General features: G+C 44.1%; 1 protein-coding gene across 5 annotated transcripts in view; it reads left to right on the forward strand.

Annotated features, from left to right (window-relative positions):
* Window positions 1-18,051, forward strand: part of kif26ab (kinesin family member 26Ab) — a 76,717-nt gene that overhangs the window by 41,357 nt on the left and 17,309 nt on the right. For 3 of the 5 annotated variants that reach the window (XM_058091270.2, XM_078796318.1, XM_058091272.2), the window contains one exon: window positions 15,446-15,629. In XM_058091270.2, coding sequence (XP_057947253.2) covers window positions 15,446-15,629 — 184 coding nt within the window. Of the gene's footprint in view, window positions 1-677; window positions 927-11,635; window positions 12,406-15,445; window positions 15,630-18,051 lie in introns of those variants that run through there. The other 2 variants (XM_058091275.2, XM_058091273.2) reach the window with 2 other exon arrangements.

Genomic DNA, 18,051 nt, shown 5'->3' on the forward strand with positions numbered 1-18,051 from the left:
TATTATTTTTTTTACATTTTTATGCACCCCACCCCAAAGGGATGATAACTATAATTAATTCATTCATTTTCTACTGCTTATCCTCACGAGGGTCACAGGGGTGCTGAAGCCTATCCCAGCTGTCTTCGGGCGAGAGACGGGGTACACCCTGGACTGGTCCGCCAGCCAATCACAGGGCACATATAGACAAACAACCATTCACACTCACATTCATACCTATGGACAATTTGGAGTCGCCAATTAACCTAGCATGTTTTTGGAATGTGGGAGGAAACCAGAGTACCCGGAGAAAACCCACACACGCACGGGGAGAACATGCAAACTCCACACAGAGATGGCCGAGGGTGGAATTGAACCCTGGTCTCCTAGCTGTGAGGTCTGCGCGCTAACCAACTCGACCAACTTCTTTAAATTAAGCATGGAATTTTTATTTTTACCTTTTTTTGTGTGTGTGTTGTTTTTTTAAACGTATTTTATTCCGACCCTGCAGCCATCTGTAGCATGTGTAGCATTTATCATTGGCCTGAAACACAATGAAAAAACAAAACAAAACAAAAAAATCTCAGCAAAAAATTTAAAAACAAGGCCGAAAAAGCATAAATGTTGACAATAACCATAATAAGGCACAACTTTGTCTTTAAGTATGTATCACAGAGGTATATGAAGCAAGGCAGACAAATGAGAACCATGCTCTTTGGTTGGCTTCAGTGTGAATGACAGGACGGATCATGACTCCTGACAAATAGGCGGGGCAGATTATGTGTGGCACAGAGATCCACTGGGTGAGTGGAGAGCTGACCCAGAGGAGGATGGACCGATGTTTTTTTCCGTGATGTCTTTCGGAAAGTGAGCCTGGGCTCAATTCTAACAGCATCAGGAACCAGAGGTTTGAGATGGAATATTAGATTCAGGAGTATGCGACTCACGTAAGATGTCCTACACAGACACAAACATTTGTTGGATGTGTTATGGCCTCTCATGTTGTGACCTAATATGTCTTTTTTGTTGTTGTTGCTTGCTGATGTACGGTGTTTTCCTACTCTTTGTCTTTTTTGTGTTATTTCTGCATTTCATTCTGTGTTGCTTCTCTCTACTGCAGTTTTGTATAGTTGAGGCTGGACTTTCTGCTCCCTGGAGGTGAGAGGGTAATGGTTGTGTTGTCAAGCCTGCGCAAGATGGATTCCTCCATCGGGGCGAGAGTGTGAGCAGAATATATAGCATAGCAGGAAAGAAAAAAAAAAGGTGCCTGCTGAAATGCCGGCTCTCTTTTGAGGTGCTGCAGCAATGTTACCACAGCTACCTCCGAGCCTCCTGACACATGAGAGATGATTCATAACAATCTGTTGAATCCGAGCAACACCAGGGTAGCAAACAGCGCAATCAGAAGTATCGAGTGGGTGGAATTTGCAATGGTTTATTTGCTCGGCTGTATTTATCTTTATTTTCCACCGGGAACCAACTTTTTATTGCTATGTTCAACCCGGTGGGATTAATGGCTGCTAACTGTGCGGCTGAAAACACAAATGGCAGCACCAGCTGAGTTCATGGAAGGGCTGCAAGCCAGAAGACAGGCCCAGGTGTGATTCCATCCAAACCCTGTGGGGCGCTGTCAAGGCCGAGGTGTTGATAGAGATCCAGCCTGGCCTTGTAGTGTCAGGACAAACCCTCCCACAATCCTCATGTTCACTCTCAGCCAGTCACAATCCTGCATTGGAGTAGAGACTGTTCATTAGATGAGGAATTATGTTGCATTATACAGGGGCAGGCAAAATGATTTATAGGTTAAATAAAAGGTAAATAAAGTAAAGAAACAAGTGTTTTTATTTTCGAAAAGTACATATAATGCCATTTATGCCATTGTTTTTCGTTTCTTTTTCACTGAGCATCGCTCTTTCATTGCGGAAACGTTTATCAAAACAAACAAATCTGTAACTGCAACACAACGAGCGTTCCGTTTACACTTCAATCTTGGTAGACATGATCCCGTACCAGCTCCATCTTGTTATGGGTTACCAACTTCATAGCTACTAAATCTGCATTGAAACGAAAATCAACCGGCCGACCATGCCGCCAGAACGGATTTAATTTTTAAAAGATAATGAAACATAATGGCGTTATATGTATTTTTCGAAAATAAAAACACTTTCTTTACTTTATTAATTCATTCATTCTTACCATTTTGCATTTTTTTGTTAGTTCTTTTGTATTTTTTTTCGGGTTTTTCCAATTTTTTATTATTATTTTTTTTTTTACATTTTTATGCCCCCCACCCCAAAGGGATGATAACTATAATTGGAGGCCTATGATGCCACTTTTTCTTTAAATTCATTAATTCATTCATTTTCTACCGCTTATCCTCACAAGGGTCGCAAGGGGTGCTGGAGCCTATCCCAGCTATGGGGGGTTACACCCTGGACTGGTGGCCAGCCAATCACAGGGCCCATATAGACAAACAACCATTCACACTCACATTCATACCTATGGACAATTTGGAGTCGCCAATTAACCTAGCATGTTTTTGGAATGTGGGAGGAAACCGGAGTACCCGGAGAAAATCCACGCATGCACGGGGAGAACATGCAAACTCCACACAGAGATGGCCGAGGGTGGAATTGAACTCGGGTCTCCTAGCAGTGAGGCCTGTGTGCTAACCACTCGACTGCCGTGCAGCCTCCTTTACTTTATTTGCCTTTTATTTAACCTGCAAATGTGTCAGATAATTTTGCCTGACCCTGTATATAGATACTTATTTCTATTATAAGAGGTGGTGGATATCATTAAGAACTGCTGCATTGGTCAGTGGCCCATATCTTTCAGTGGACAGGAAGTGCGGATCAGAGTTTCCCTGCGGGATAACCTGCTGTGACAGTGTCTTTCCTATGCAGTTTGTGACTGTTGTGACGGGCAGCAGGGTATCACTCGCTCCTGTCATCACCATCATTCACAATGCGTGAGCCGAAACCTGGTGCGGTATTTCTCTCTATTGCTTGTTCCCCCAGATAAACGTCTGAGTCAGGAAAAACTCTGTCTAGCCCACTCATATAGCCTGGAGGAGGGTGGGCGTCTAACAAACAAAAGAGCTGACGCAAGGGTATGCGCTCACCCCGGGTCCATGTGCACTAAGCCCTGCGGGAAGAAGGAGAAATGCGGCAATGCACTCCTGACAGATTCTTTTCACACATGGAGTAATAGAGGACTTGTGTCCTGACTTGTCACCTAACACAGGGCTGCATTTGTCTCATTATGGTGGTGGAGGTGATAAAAAAAAAATGTCAAAATGTGTGTGGGAAGAAAAGGTCAAAGCGTTCGCATCAGTCCATTTCCAGCCCACGGCGAGCATTCCAGACTCAACTGGAAAGAGGGTCCGATGCCCTGAGGGCTCCATATTTAGGACATTAAAAAAAATGTTTCCACTAAGCATTTAATTTCCACTCACCGTGGCAGTTTGAAACATTGAATCTTGATCGTGTTTGCATTTGGTGATCGGTAACGTTTAATAGCATAAATAATGTCTCATGCGGGCTGCACGGTGGAGGAGTGGTTAGCGCGCAGACCTCACAGCTAGGAGACTAGGGTTCAATTCCACCCTCGGCTATCTCTGTGTGGAGTTTGCATTTTCTCCCCGTGCATGCGTGGGTTTTCTCCGGGTACTCCGGTTTCCTCCCACATTCCAAAAACATGCTAGGTTAATTGGCGACTCCAAATTGTCCATAGGTAGAAAATGAATGAATGAATAAATGAATGAAAACACATTTAGCACCAGAACAAGACGAGTGGTTAGTGTGCAGGCCTCACAGCTAGGAGACCTGAGTTCGATTCCATCTCTGTGTGGAGTTTGCATGCGTGGGTTTTCTCCGGGTACTCCGGTTTCCTCCCACATTCCAAAAACATGCTAGGTTAATTGGCGTCTCCAAATTGTCCATAGGTATGAATGTGAGTGTGAATGGTTGTTTGTCTATATGTGCCCTGTGATTGGCTGGCGACCAGTCCAGGGTGTATCCCGCCTCTCGTCCGAAGACAGCTGGGATAGGCTCCAGCACCCCCACGACCCTAGTGAGGATAAGCGGTAGAAAATGAATGAATGAATGTGTCATGTGATCTAAAGTATGACCCAGCGACAGTTGTCATGCAAATGTACGATTATACCATGCGAATATTGCAGAATAAGGTTGAGCAGATTGCTGTAGTCGATGGAAGGCGGAATATACATTTGAGCAATTTTATGACCTATTGTGTGCACGTATGCAAAACGTATCCCTTTGGTCTCTGATCCCCAGAGTGCTCCCCAGCTTTAATGCAGTACAATTCCACAGAAAACAAAGATGGCTCACCACAGCCTTTTCATGCATCGCCGATCAGCATCGTGGCCTTCTGTTCTGTATGAAAAACTAATCGTTTCCTAATGAGAGCTTGTAGATTGATTTGCCCAAATGTTTCTCCCTGGAAAACACATCACAACATGTTTATCAATGGGAGGTACCAATCTTAGATGACCACAGAGGGTACGACCATTGTTGCGCTCAACACCCGCAGCTTCACAAGGGAACCTTTTCAACATAGTTTTACATTTCTTTTGTTTTGAATCTTCGATCGTAGATGTTGTGAAAGCAGGATGGAATTCATCAGCAAGGAGATCAAACGTGGGGTCATGCTTGCATTACAATGAAATGACAAATGGTTCTGACTTTGAGTGATCTGCCTCATTGTGTCATTCCTTCAACAGTGATGGTATTTGCATGGAAGGAAAGTAAGGACAACCTATTGCTTTATTATTTATGTTATGATAATGATGCGAAACCAAATCTTCTCCTTCATTCTTCACTATTGTACATTTTCATTTGTACATTACATTTTCTTTGATTTTGGCGGGGCTGGACTTTCATTTGTAACACTGTTTCCTGTAGTGCATGAACCCTTACTGTTGACTCTCGCAGTATCAGTAAAAGTTGTAATCCCCTCTCCTTTTCTGCATGCTCATCGCCTTGGATGGATGCCGAGGATTATTCTGTAATCGGTTCGCGACCCAGGACGTGAGAGCCGTGGCTGCATTATGCTAAAAAGCCCATTATCCCCGCACACATTATATAGCCTGGCGAGTGTTACCGCGTGTTTGTGTGCATGTCTTTGTGTGTGAAATGTGGGATAAACTTCTTAACCTGGATAATGCAGTGCAGTTGTTGTGGAAATGGTGGCTGGGCCGGGTTTTTATCCGCATCCATAATATGCCGCTTGATCTTTTCGACTTGTAATCAGCAGTGGTGGCCAGCTCACTAACAGGACATCTCCGTTTATCGGACTTGAACCACCGCCTTGTTTGTTAGGCTGCCTATTAACTTGAATATAGGGGGGGAGGGATTAAGAAACACATGTTCAAATGCTCCCTCCCTTACTGTCTAATACTCTGGACAGCCTCTGATAGCCTCTATTCATTCATTCGTTTTCTACCACTTATCCTCACGAGGGTTTCAGGGGTGCTGGAGCCTATCCCAGCTGTCTTTGGCAGAGAGACGGGGTCGCCAGCCAATCACAGGGCACATATAGACAAACAACCATTCACACTCACATTCATACTTATGGACAATTTGGAGTCGCTAATTAACCTAGCATGTTTTTGGAATGTGGGAAGAAAACTGGAGTACCCGGAGAAAACCCACACATGCACGGGGAGAACATGCAAACTCCACACAGAGATGGCCGAGAATGGAATCAAACCCATGTCTCCTAGCTGTGTGGCCTTCACACTAACCACTCGTCCACCGTGCAACTCTATGTGGGCATGTTCAAATAAATAATCACTGGATGTCTCTCCTTGGCTGCAAGTGATTAATGGAAAAGCAAAGTGGGGCAGAAACTGCCACTCCCATGAACATTATGTCCCACACAAGATTTATATGAATACGGGGACTTTCATTTAAAAAAATATATTTTCTGTTTGTGTCTTTTGCATTCCCAACACCGCAAATGTCATCCAGACATTGCAGATGAGTACTTCCCGAGGTGTGGGTGGGAATGGTGATTGAATCCGAGTTCAACATGTGCACTCACAAAGTGTGTGAAGTCATTCCAGATGATTCCCCACAGCCGCACAGATCAGCACAGGCGAAATAGCTGCTTCAGGAGCCGTGTGTAAATGCACAGGAAGGGATGAAAGCAGCTGTTAATCTCTGTCAGCGGTGCCAGGGCGGCTGGTGGGGTGAGGCTGGGGATAAGACTTCAGTCTGCTCAACCTAAGGAATATGTCTTCGTTATCTTCTGTCAGAAGTGAATTTTTGTGTCCTCCTGGTTCGATTAGTGTGACGTAATAGGGGAAGATTTTTTACTCGTTTGGGTCAAAAAAAGGACTTTTTTTTGGGGGGGGGGGGGGCTTCATTACACGTATTTCCAATTCTTTCCTCTGCGGTCTTGAATTGGCCAATTTACCTCATCGATGGTCAATTGGGTCCTACAGAGTCTAGTGCCCTCTTCTTTGTCCACACTTCCATGACCTGATGTTCAGCCTATTTAAGGCCATATTATAGAAAACAATAACATGAACTGTAAATGGAACAATAGCCCCTGACTTTTGCCCCTCGTTTACTAGTCTTAAGCCCTCATTAAGATGGTGGTCTGCTCAAGAGAGCTTTGTGGTAGGGAGGGGGTAGGGGGGCTTTACGAGCAGAGCAGGAAGCAACTACAAAAGCTTGAAAGTTACAGGAGTGTCACACATCCATGTGATGCATTTAAGTGCTACTAAAATAATTCGCCACAGAAACAAACATCCTTGCTTTTCACACTGTGTAGTCTGCGTTAAACCCACTGTGTATCACTTTGCTTATTTTAATCTGACATTACACCAAAGCAGGTTTTCCTGAATATTGATGAGTTTTGCACCAACTGTTCAATTTATTCTTGGCCAACTGGGGAATCCAATCTTTGAACGATTCCAAGGTGGCTGTGTCAAAGCCTCCAATGATCATTCCTTCCTCTTCTCGGGCATAAAATTATTTAGCGTCTCACTGACAGAGCTTCACTGGCACTCAGCCAGTTCATGAAGGTCTCAGCTGCTCCTTCTCGCCGCTTTTCTTCATCCTACTGTAAATGGTACCGTCTTTGAACTGGATCTCATTTTTTTTATCACCATAATCTCTGATTTATTCATCATTTTCTTTTCATGCATATTTCTTTCTGTGCTACTTTTGTATCTTGACGAATGTTTCAGAGTTTCTTACATGAGGGGAGTTTCAAAGGATAAAAGGAATGCACTTCCCGAATTGGCTAGGGATTGGTGTCCAGCCTATTGGTTGTCATCATTTACCACCAATCAAGTACTGGGTGTCCAAGGCCAGACTATGTTCGGAACATACTGGGATGGTTCCTACTCAGCTAACCGGACATCATATCCCTCTCTGTCTGTTTTAAGCGAGGATTAATTTATCTATTTTGAAAGATTTATAGCCAGCCTATGAATGTTACCCTGGAGGTGTTTGGCATTTTCCCGTGTAGAGCCTTCAGTCTACTATTAATACAGCCACGCCGGAGGAAAACCGGCAGTCAGGCAGTCAGTTGAAAGCTTCCGAGCTCGGTATTGATAAGATTCACTGAGAGCCAGATAAGAATGTTAGTTCTCTCTTTCCATTTGAACATATCTCCGACTGCCGACTGATATAGAAATTCTATTTTTCAAAATGATTGGGAAGACGGAAGGTTCATGGTGGTAAAGCATAGCAGGGAAACAACTGCTTGTGAAAGTAATGGTTTTATTTCATTTGAACATGCATCAGATTACAATTGAATGCATCACATAATCAGTTCACAGTTCCACATGTCCAAAAGGAGTAGGAAGAAGCAAAGCTTATTAAATCCTACTCCTCCATCTGGTACTTTTACAATCAGTAACTGTTGCATTTGTTCACTTCCTGCTTTCCTATTATAATTTAATTTTATTTAATTGTATTTTTTTTGTTAAAAAATTGTTATTTAATTTTTAAAACTTTTTTTATGGTTTTATTTCATTTGAACATGCATCAGATTACAATTGAGTGCATCCCATAATCAGTTCACAGTTCCACATGTCCAAAAGGAGTAGGAAGAAGCAAAGCTTATTAAATCCTACCCCTCCATCTGGTACTTTTACAATCAATAACTGTTACATTTGTTCACTTCCTGCTTTCCTAATATAATTTAATTTTATTTTTCAATTAAATTTTTTTTTGAATGGTTCTATTTCATTTGAACATGCATCAGATTACAATTGAATGCATCACATAATCAGTTCACAGTTCCACATGTCCAAAAGGAGTAGGAAGAAGCAAAGCTTATTAAATCCTACCCCTCCATCTGGTACTTTTACAATCAGTAACTGTTACATTTGTTCACTTCCTGCTTTCCTAATATAGTTTAAGTTTTTTGTTTTTTTTTAATAATGCACCTCGTACCGAAGTACGAGGTGATATGAGCATCCATTGACATAATGGGTACCATAGTAACTGTCAATATAGTGATATATATATATATAGCACATCATGACTGGTTCAAGACTCTTCATCCTTGTATTTAGCAAACATCAACTGCTTGTATTGTTTCTTGAATTGGCTCATCGTTGTGCATTGTTTGAGGTCCTTACTCAATCCATTCCATAGTTTGATTCCACATACATCATATTTCTCCTCTCTTGTAGAGAAGTATTATAGAACAGTTTGTTGACACTTGTTATTTGGAGTGATTTGGGAAAAGAGAAAGATTGTTCAAAAGACAACTGTTTATGCTGGTGTCGTCTTTGCAGGGGAGTCATAAGGAGGCTCATTACCAGACTAAAGCTCACCACACATCACACAGCGGCTTTGTTGTTTTCTCTCTCTAATGTTTTTTATCTCATGTTTGTCTCGTTTTGTATGATGGCATGAAAGTGTGTATGTTCTCGCTACATGTCGTCAAGGATGCTTGATCACCACTGGTGCATAGCAGCAGTCGGGCTGTGGTTATGGGTAATATGGCATCGTGGGCCAGCCCATGCGTCGGTCTGCTCTGAGTGTGTTAGCTCTGCTGGATTTGTGTTCTTCTTCTCTCCAACCTTTGGGCCAAAAGGCTGTTTGATCATGTCAAGGGCAGGCCATCAATAAGATGGTGTGTAGTGATTTTAGCTCAGGGGAGGTTTCTTATTGATTCTCTAAAACACAGCACCTCACCTGAAAGAGCAGCACACATCCTCCTCAATCCATCCTTACCATCTGCTGATATGGCATTTTGGCAGCCTCCTCTGCTAACAACCTGGCTTTGTTGAGACTGTCGAACATTCCTTTAATGAATCCGGGACACATTCAGAATGTCTCCAAATAGCGAGTAAGCCGGAATCATTGTGCTCTTGTCATTACCACGGCGCTGCGGTGAGGTTGGCTCTCGTCTCCATTCATGAAGAGCCATTCTGCACAGCTAATCAGTGGCGCTGTGAGTGTGTGTGTGTGTCGTGCACAGCCTGATATCACACCCACTGATCTGATCCATGCATGCGGCGTCTCATCTTGTCCACCGAGGGACAAAAAAAAGGGAAGAATCACAAAAAGCCAACGTCGAGGATAGTAAATGTGGCCAACATGGTAATTAGCTACACGTAAAGATCTGTACAGCTGGCGTGAGGAACAGAAACAAATTTGCACAAACAAGGTAATGGATGCAGCTACTAATGATTCTCTGGGGCGGAGGAATTTCTCTTGTTAAATTGACAATAGGGCGGCACGGCGGTCGAGTGGTTAGCGCGCAGACCTCACAGCTAGGAGCTCAGGGTTCAATTCCACCCTCGGCCATCTCTGTGTGGAGTTTGCATGTTCTCCCCGTGCATGCGTGGGTTTTCTCCGGGTACTCCGGTTTCCTCCCACATTCCAAAAACATGCTAGGTTAATTAGCGACTCCAAATTGTCCATAGGTATGAAAGTGAGTGTGAATGGTTGTTTGTCTATATGTGCCCTGTGATTGGCTGGCAACCAGTCCAGGGTGTACCCCGCCTCTCGCCCGAAGACAGCTGGGATAGGCTCCAGCAACCCTCATGAGGAAAAGCGGTAGAAAATGAATGAATGAATGAATTTGACAATACCGGAAAAGCAAGCCGGCACCATTACTGACAGCAGGCCAAAGGGAAAAGGGGGCAGACCAAAACATCGCCTCTACACTCTCTCTGCACCCCACTGTGACTTCTTCCACAAGAGAGGACACAATCCTGACGACCGTCCTTCAACAAAGGAGATCTTTTCTTCCAAAAGGTTGCTCAATTTTCGAAAATCCGTCTTGCTATTGGGTCTTTTATATATACACGGCAATCACTATCCGTCCCTGAGGTCTGTTCACGAGGAGACAGTGATGGAGCTAAAATGCTATCAGGCCACTTCCAACTGCGACTGCAACTGCAAGTATGACGTCATGTTGACATATAAGACATGAAACCACACTAAGGGGAAGAAGCATTAGTCCAATAATGACTGGTTAGGCTGTCAGTGTGACCAGTGTTCGCATTAGTATTGTCTTCCACTTGGACCTTTTGGCAATCAGGATGCAACAGGATCCAGGGGAATTGGAAGCATGTGGCAAAGCTTGACTGGGGTGGGGGTGGGGGGGCGACCGTTTCTGCACTTTGAAAATAAGCCCCCGAGGCAAATTAAGTTGGACACGCTGCAAAACAGCACAGGGAAAGGAGGAAGCTAAAGGTTACGTGATACATCAAACCGCTTCATTACGATTCTGTGCTGGGCAAATAGGTAGGCAGCGGTTGGAATGTTATTTTTCCTTTCTTCTCCGATATTCAGTCCATCCAAGTTCATAAAAGGGGCACTGTGTCAGAAGCAGAGTGTGTATTTGTGCACAATGTTCTTTCATCTGGCAGCACTCACAACCCACTCTGTCGGGAGCGCTCTCCAACAAGACTGGCTGGTCGGCGGCCCAGAGAGTTCCGTGCTAAATTGGCAGCCCAGGGAATACAGGGGCGCTCTCGCCCACTCTCTTGCTTTCATTCCCCTTTTTTCTACCCTTGACCATTGACTGACTGCACTCATTCACGCCGTCCGGCATCAATCTGCCGTTCAATGATGTCATCTGTTCAATGTCTCTGCCTCCTCGCTGCCATTTAGTTGCTGCAATCCTCATGCAGGCTATCCATCTCAGCGCTCTTAAGTGTACCCTTCCTTATCGCTGCATCTAGCCCTTATGATTAATAACCCATTTGTCTGCTTAATTACATCCTTCAACAAAGAAAAAAAATACAAACTTGCATGCATACATAGTGGCTAACCACACCAACACGCACTCACATCATGCATATACTGTAGGCATACTAACCAAATCTGTTTGAAGTGTGGGACCCTAAAAGAAGAGAGGGCTCCTGTGTGCATTAAGTATTCATCTGACGTGCAGCGGGGTGCATGCATGTGTATGTGTGTGTGTGTGTGTGTGTGTGTGCACATGTGTGTGCACGTAGAGAAAAACAGTACTCCTGATTTGCGCCGCAAGCAGCCGGCAATCGAGTGCTCTGACACTTGGTCTGGCTGTCGAAGGGAAAAGGGGTTGGGCCGGCGGAAAAAAGAAAGAAAGAAAGAGAGAGAGGGGAAGGGATAGGGGAGGAAGGCATGCAAGCAGGGAGAGAGAGACTGACACACACACACACACACACACATGCGCGCATACACACAGCAGGACAGCTGCCAGCATTTCTCCGGTAGTAGTAGGAGCGAGAGGCAGACTAGGAATTCTCTTCATTCTCTTGCAGCCCAGTCAGGCATGCTTATTCCCTCCATGCAGTGGCACTCTGCAGGGAACGACGTGGACATCAAGTCTGGATTAACCACACAGCCCGTGGCGTGAATGCAGAATGGATGTGAATGAAGAGGCGGGGAGCAGAACTGTGTGCAGACTGTTGCTGCATGTTTGAATGTTTGGACTCAGATTGGAACTTTTTTTTTTTTTTGCTTGAAGAGGGGAGGAAAGCTTTTGGAAGTGCTTTAGCGGTGCGTGAAATGAGGAGATGCTCAGTCTGGTCCTGACCCCCTCATTTCCTCCTCCCAAGAAGCCCCATGGACTACCTGCCCCCCTTTACACACTTGGTACTCTTCCTGTCTGCTCACCCTGCCCTGCCGGTGCTTTTTATCCCTTCACTTACTAAGTCGCCTCCTCCTGCTGCTCTTCATTGTCTTTCCACCGCCACTCCAGCTTCTTACAAACCTCTGTGAAATCAAGTGGAACCTCCATGATTGCCATCGGAGCAAAAAGGACCGCGGCTCCCCGACTGGTGAGCGGCCCCGCCTCGCTCACCGGACTGTGCCGACGTATCACATGTTGAAATAATGGCGTGTGCTGACAACACAGACATGGACTGCAAAGTTGAACTCAATCAGTTGTATGTTTTGTGACTATGAGCACATTCTAGATAATGGATTGGAAAGAGCTGTAAGTATACATCCCTACAACTTTTATTTCATTTGCAGTGAACAAGCGTTTCAAGTCGTTTCAGGTGGACAAGCTGTCTGAGTCCGTTCTCATATCTCATTTTCCGCTGTCTAATAATTTGCTAAGAAAGAGCGATGAGGAGAGAGGTAGCCACAGAGGAAGTGACAAGTCATTCATTTCCTTTTCCTGTCTTGTTAGGTGTTTGAGTGGGAAAAACACATACATCATCATCTCTTCCCTTACTTCCATGCAAACATGCTTGCTTATGTAGCGTGCTTTAAGCCTCAAGGTGACATGCTTTGGGTTGCCCAAAGTCGTGGTGATGACGGTTATGGATTCATTCCACCCAATTTCATTTTTGATGATTTATCTTTTCGGGCAGGGAGTGCGAGGCTGGGTACATTTATCTTGAATGAATGGGCTGCAGAGACAATATCGGTCCTCATATGCATGTATTGCATAATGACACGTGCGCTCCGATGTCGTTTCCACCTTTCCCTCTTTTCATCTCAAATTCATCTCCTCCATCTCCATTTTTTTTTCTTCAATGCAGCCAGCATGCAATCACACATCAGCAACTCCCCCAGGAGAACCTTCTCCTGTAGCCCTCTTGGATGCAATAATTATTCCATCAGCCGGCAGCATGTTCCCTGATTGTGCTGAAGGGTTGTCGCAGCAGGGGGGAATACAGTGGAGAGGGGCGGGGATGAGGGGAGTGCTGAGAGGAGTGGAGGGGGGGTGGTTGTCACTCCAGGATGCAGGGAGGGGGGGCTGTGTTTTTGGCAGGGGCCCGCCCAGTCCTGTCCGGAGGAACCCAGAAGAACTAATGAGGCTTGCATTTTCTTGTTCATACACTCCTGTCTGCCATGCCCATGTGGCCTCCCTGCAATGACTTTTCAGTGAGAGTATTGCTTTCCCGGTGACCTTGCATTTGGAGCCTGGGAGATACATGCCTAAGTTTGGCCATATTCCCTGCAGACTGAGCAGAGATATTGCTGACACACTTTACACAGAAAGAAGTTGACGGCGAGACTCACTTGGCCCTGTCTGACTCTCTCTGGAAGGCGGGAGACGGCAGACTTTAATTAGAGGACTGTCAAAAATGTTACTTTTCTTTTCCAATTTACACTTTTGGATGGCGACACAGCAAGATTCTTAATAGTCATGTGAAAAATTAGGACACTCCTTGTGGCATTGTGTTCAAAAAAAGCTTTGAAAGACATGCTAGCCGACATGGGTTGATTTATTTTGAGCATGCATACATATTGCATTGGAATACTTTTCAATTCACAATTCCACATTTTGGAAAAGGAGTAGGAAGAAGCAGAGCTTATTTAATCCAAACCTCTTTATTTCACATCAATAATTTTGTTCTCTTCCTGTATTCAAAATGTACCATTTGACAAATCTGAAATAACTTCAGAAAATGATCAAGGTGTACAATAATGTGTTTGACTAGAGTTAAAGGTTTTTCCACTTTTCTGACCTACACATGAAGTTAGAATGTTGTATTCTCGTGATAAACCCATTTGTAAGTAAGCCCTGAAAGAAGTTTTGGATTGGTCGAAACGCTCGGTTTCAGAGGGCATTGCAAAACTGTTCTTTTGTGATGTCACAGAGGCCAGATACGCCCTATGCCCTCCCCCAAGCTCTGCTTCCCCAGCCCCTCCCCAAGCTTTGCTTCTCTGTCTACCAGAGAAGAAGTTATTGGAGTTGGTGATTCCCACAAAATCTGTCAATGGTATTTCACACAAGACGGTTTTTGAGAATATTTTGACAAATGTGAAATATCCGCCAAACTGTTGCTGAAGCCAGCAGCAGCATTCTCTTGCCAGGAAAGGTACATTAATATCGGACACGCTGTGCGTCCATGGAGGTGGAGAGAACCACAGTACCCGTCTTAGGTAGTCCCACAAAAAAACGTGTAATGATCACATTTCCACTACCGATATTGGGCCAAGATTGTCTGCAGTTAGTAAACGCAGCGCCCTCACATCCGGCTTCGGAGCTCCACGACATCAACAGTGTAGTTAGGGTGTATTTTGGCCTTGTGACCAATCACAGCGGAGTGGGTGTGCCCGGAGGTGGGCTGTGGGTGGAATAAATTAAAAGTCAGTTTTGGCGAGAAGCACAAATCCATGGAAATACAGCTGGAATAGAAAATCTAGAAAGTTTTCTGTGCAGGTTATTGTGTGTCGCTGCTCTATAGGAGCAATACAATACAATACAATACAATACAAAGTGTCCAGAAATTAGCATAATAGGTCCCCTTTAAGGTATGTAGAATAGAATATAATTTGATGTTCCCTCCACTATTATGGTTCCTATTGATGTAGTTCACTTCCTATGTCTTTCTCAACATTAATCATAAACACCCACACATTATACAACAATATATAATATTTATCAGAAAAATAATAGTGCCGACAACAGAGCTTTGTTTCAAATTTGTGTGCAGCTCTTCAGATGTCATTTTACACAACAAATATATAAAGTGTGACTGTGACAGGTATGCTTTACCTGTCTTCGCTACTGGTGTTGGCCTTCTTGGTTTTGATAAATGGAGCTTTGACTTATATGACAAGAGGATATTATGTGTCATAGTTGCTTATTTTCATCCCCGGGTACACATGAATTTATCCCGGGGGAGAGTCTTTAAATAGTGGTATTTGGTCCATGGCTGTGACAGTTAGTCGTGCTTGTTTGATCAAATGCTTTGCCTCCTATGCCAATAGTCCCTGAAGAGCTGTAACTGGGAATTGCTCATCTAACATATTACTTGAGGGAGGCAAAAAATAAGAATTGGCTTCAGGATTATCTTTCTCGTAAGGGACCCTGAGGAGACCGGTGCCAAGGAGAACTGTCTTGTTTTAACTTGGAGAAATACAAAGCATCTTGTTTTTCTTCCTGTTGGTACACAGTGTCTAATTTATCAAGTTAGAACACATCAAGGCTGACAATCAATAAACTACACGTAAAACGTTTTCGACTGTTCTGCCCTTAGCGACTGAGGGTCCTTGTTTTTTTTTTTTTTTTGCAGGGCAGCTCAGAAGCTGAACCTGTCCTCCAAACGGAAGAAGCACCAGCCTTCCCTGCTCCACCCACAGGAGCCTTCCGTGTATCCCACCAACTTCAGCGGCATCCTTCAGGTGTCGCCTCCTCCTGCCCCGCCATGCCTGCTCAGGGCCGTGTCCAAAGTGAAAGAGAATCCAGGGATGGGAAAGGTGAGAGACACATCCTCATATGCACACGGTCATTCCCACATAATCTTAAGTTTTGGCTAGATTTTTGACAAAACACTTCAAATGCACTATTATGGGACATCTCAGATTCATTCATTCATTCATTCATTTTCTACCGCTTTTTCCTCACGAGGGTCGCGGGGGTGCTGGAGCCTATCCAGCTACACCCTGGACTGGTCGCCAGCCAATCACAGGGCACATATAGACAAACAACCATTCACACTCACATTCATACCTATGGACAATTTGGAGTCGCCAATTAACCTAGCATGTTTTTGGAATGTGGGAGGAAACCGGAGTAAGATGCAAAGGGTGGAATTGAACCCTGGTCTCCTAGCTGTGAGGTCTGCGCGCTAACCACTAGACCACCGTGCCGCCATATTATTTACATTAGGATAATATATTAGAGATGCTCAATTTTGGCCTTGATCCTAATGAATGGATGGATGTTCAATAATGGCTTTCTTACTAATATCTGATATCGATATTGTACAGCACTTCATTATCGATTTGGTTTCAACCAATGTATCCTCAAACCTCACACAAACGTACCAGGAAGTTACACACTAGCAAATAAATCCTGAAAACATGACCTCATCCCCGCACGTGACGGAAGTAAATACGCTCACACCCAAAACAGGGAGGAAAACCAGGTGTAGCACATACATCGGATAAGCCTGCTGGAACGTCATGACTTCACTCATTTGTAGGATGTTCAATCTGCGGTTATGTCAACAACAGCTTTTCTATTTCTACGCGAGGTTGACCGTACGCTGATGAAAGTCAAGAGTCGTCACGATGGAGCAGTCATTAAAGAAAGCTGTGTAAACATATCACTCTTCCTCTGTGGTTTATTGGCTATTGTTTGTCTGAGCCCGCGTCCTGTATTTACAAAACAGACGTCCCAGAGTAAGATTAAGATCCCACCTGGGTAGGAAGAGCTGTTTTTTTTTTTTTTTTGCGTCAGGTATCCAGACAGTTGGGTCGTTTATTGTAAATTTCCCAGCGAGATAAACTTATTGTTGTAAACAAGTCCACAACAGGGATAATTTGTGCATCTGTGCCCCTGAAGGGGTTGTTTCCAAAGGAGGCAATTAACATTTATGGCATTTTTAGAAGTGCGTTAAGCTATATTGTAATCCTAAAGCGATCACTTCCTGTTTTTATTTTCATGCCCATCTGTTTTTCATTGTTGACTGATTTGATATGATAATTGTAGAAATCATTTTGCCAGTATCTTTCTTCTTGAAATGTCTGCGTTGACTTCAGCATTGTGCTGATTTAGGGATTGGAGAACCACATTAATGGTCTTGGTGGGGGATCTAAGGGCAGTGAAACAAGGGGCCATTAGCACACCAGTTTGAGGTGTGAAAATACTGTGGCCAATCCTCTGTGGCCTCAAGCATGTGATCTGCGCCAACATAAATATAACCGAGGTATTCGCTGTGTGAGATACTGCAGGCAAATGTGAAAGGACGCTTTAAATGTCATAGCAAATGTAATTTTCTCAACATGTGCACACGTCAGTCATAGCAACAGGACTCCCGTGGATTGGAAAAACCCAAGATGGACTCACTACAAGATAGGGATTTTCAGTACTGTTGCCCTAAATTAGGCATTTTCAAGCTTAAAAATGGTTGACTGAACTAAAATAGAAAGGTCAAACTAATATAAGAAAGCCGATATTTCTCCCCAGCTACCAATCATTTCAGATACCTCCAAGACAGGAAATATAGTCGAACTCTTCCCCTAACTTTCCTTCCAAACTGCTGCCCACTCTAATTGACTCCGTCCTTCAAATGAATGACATTTCGATAGATGTGATTTCAAAGCTCGACAGTAACCCCGACAGGCTTCAAAGCCAATTGATGCTGAAAGAGCGAGCGCTAGTGAGGCTTGGATGGCAGATATAAATGAGATGCAGTGTCCCATCCATGGGACACTGCATGGGAATTCCATCATCTCATTAATGCTAGACGCTAATACACTTTAAAGTACCCCCATTTTGTTAATTGTTCTACGAAGGGTCCTATTCTGTCTTATCTATGGCATGTTGAATGAAATAACACATTTTCATCCATTTTAGTCTCAGTACTTCCTCAAATCGGCTGTTCAATGAGCGGACACAGCTCGCTTGGACCGTGACGAGTGAGCGTGTGCGGCCAATGCACATTGTGCACACTGATTTTAGCTTTGGTGCTAAGCTGACGGACAAGTACCCGCATTTTGTCTCCTCTCTGGGATGCCGTGGGCACAGAAGATGAGGTTATGCAGTTCAGAAGGCGGCGGATGTGGCTGGAGGGGCCCAGCAGAGGCGGGCAAACCTGCGTTTCAGAGTAGAAATAAATGCATTGTGAAATACAAAACATGAGTTTAATGTTTTTGGTAAAACAAGCATATATAA

Source organism: Doryrhamphus excisus, linkage group LG14, assembly GCF_037039965.1.
Source record: "Doryrhamphus excisus strain RoL-2023G ecotype Guam linkage group LG14, RoL_Dexc_Guam_v1.1, whole genome shotgun sequence".
Taxonomy (NCBI): domain Eukaryota; kingdom Metazoa; phylum Chordata; class Actinopteri; order Syngnathiformes; family Syngnathidae; genus Doryrhamphus; species Doryrhamphus excisus.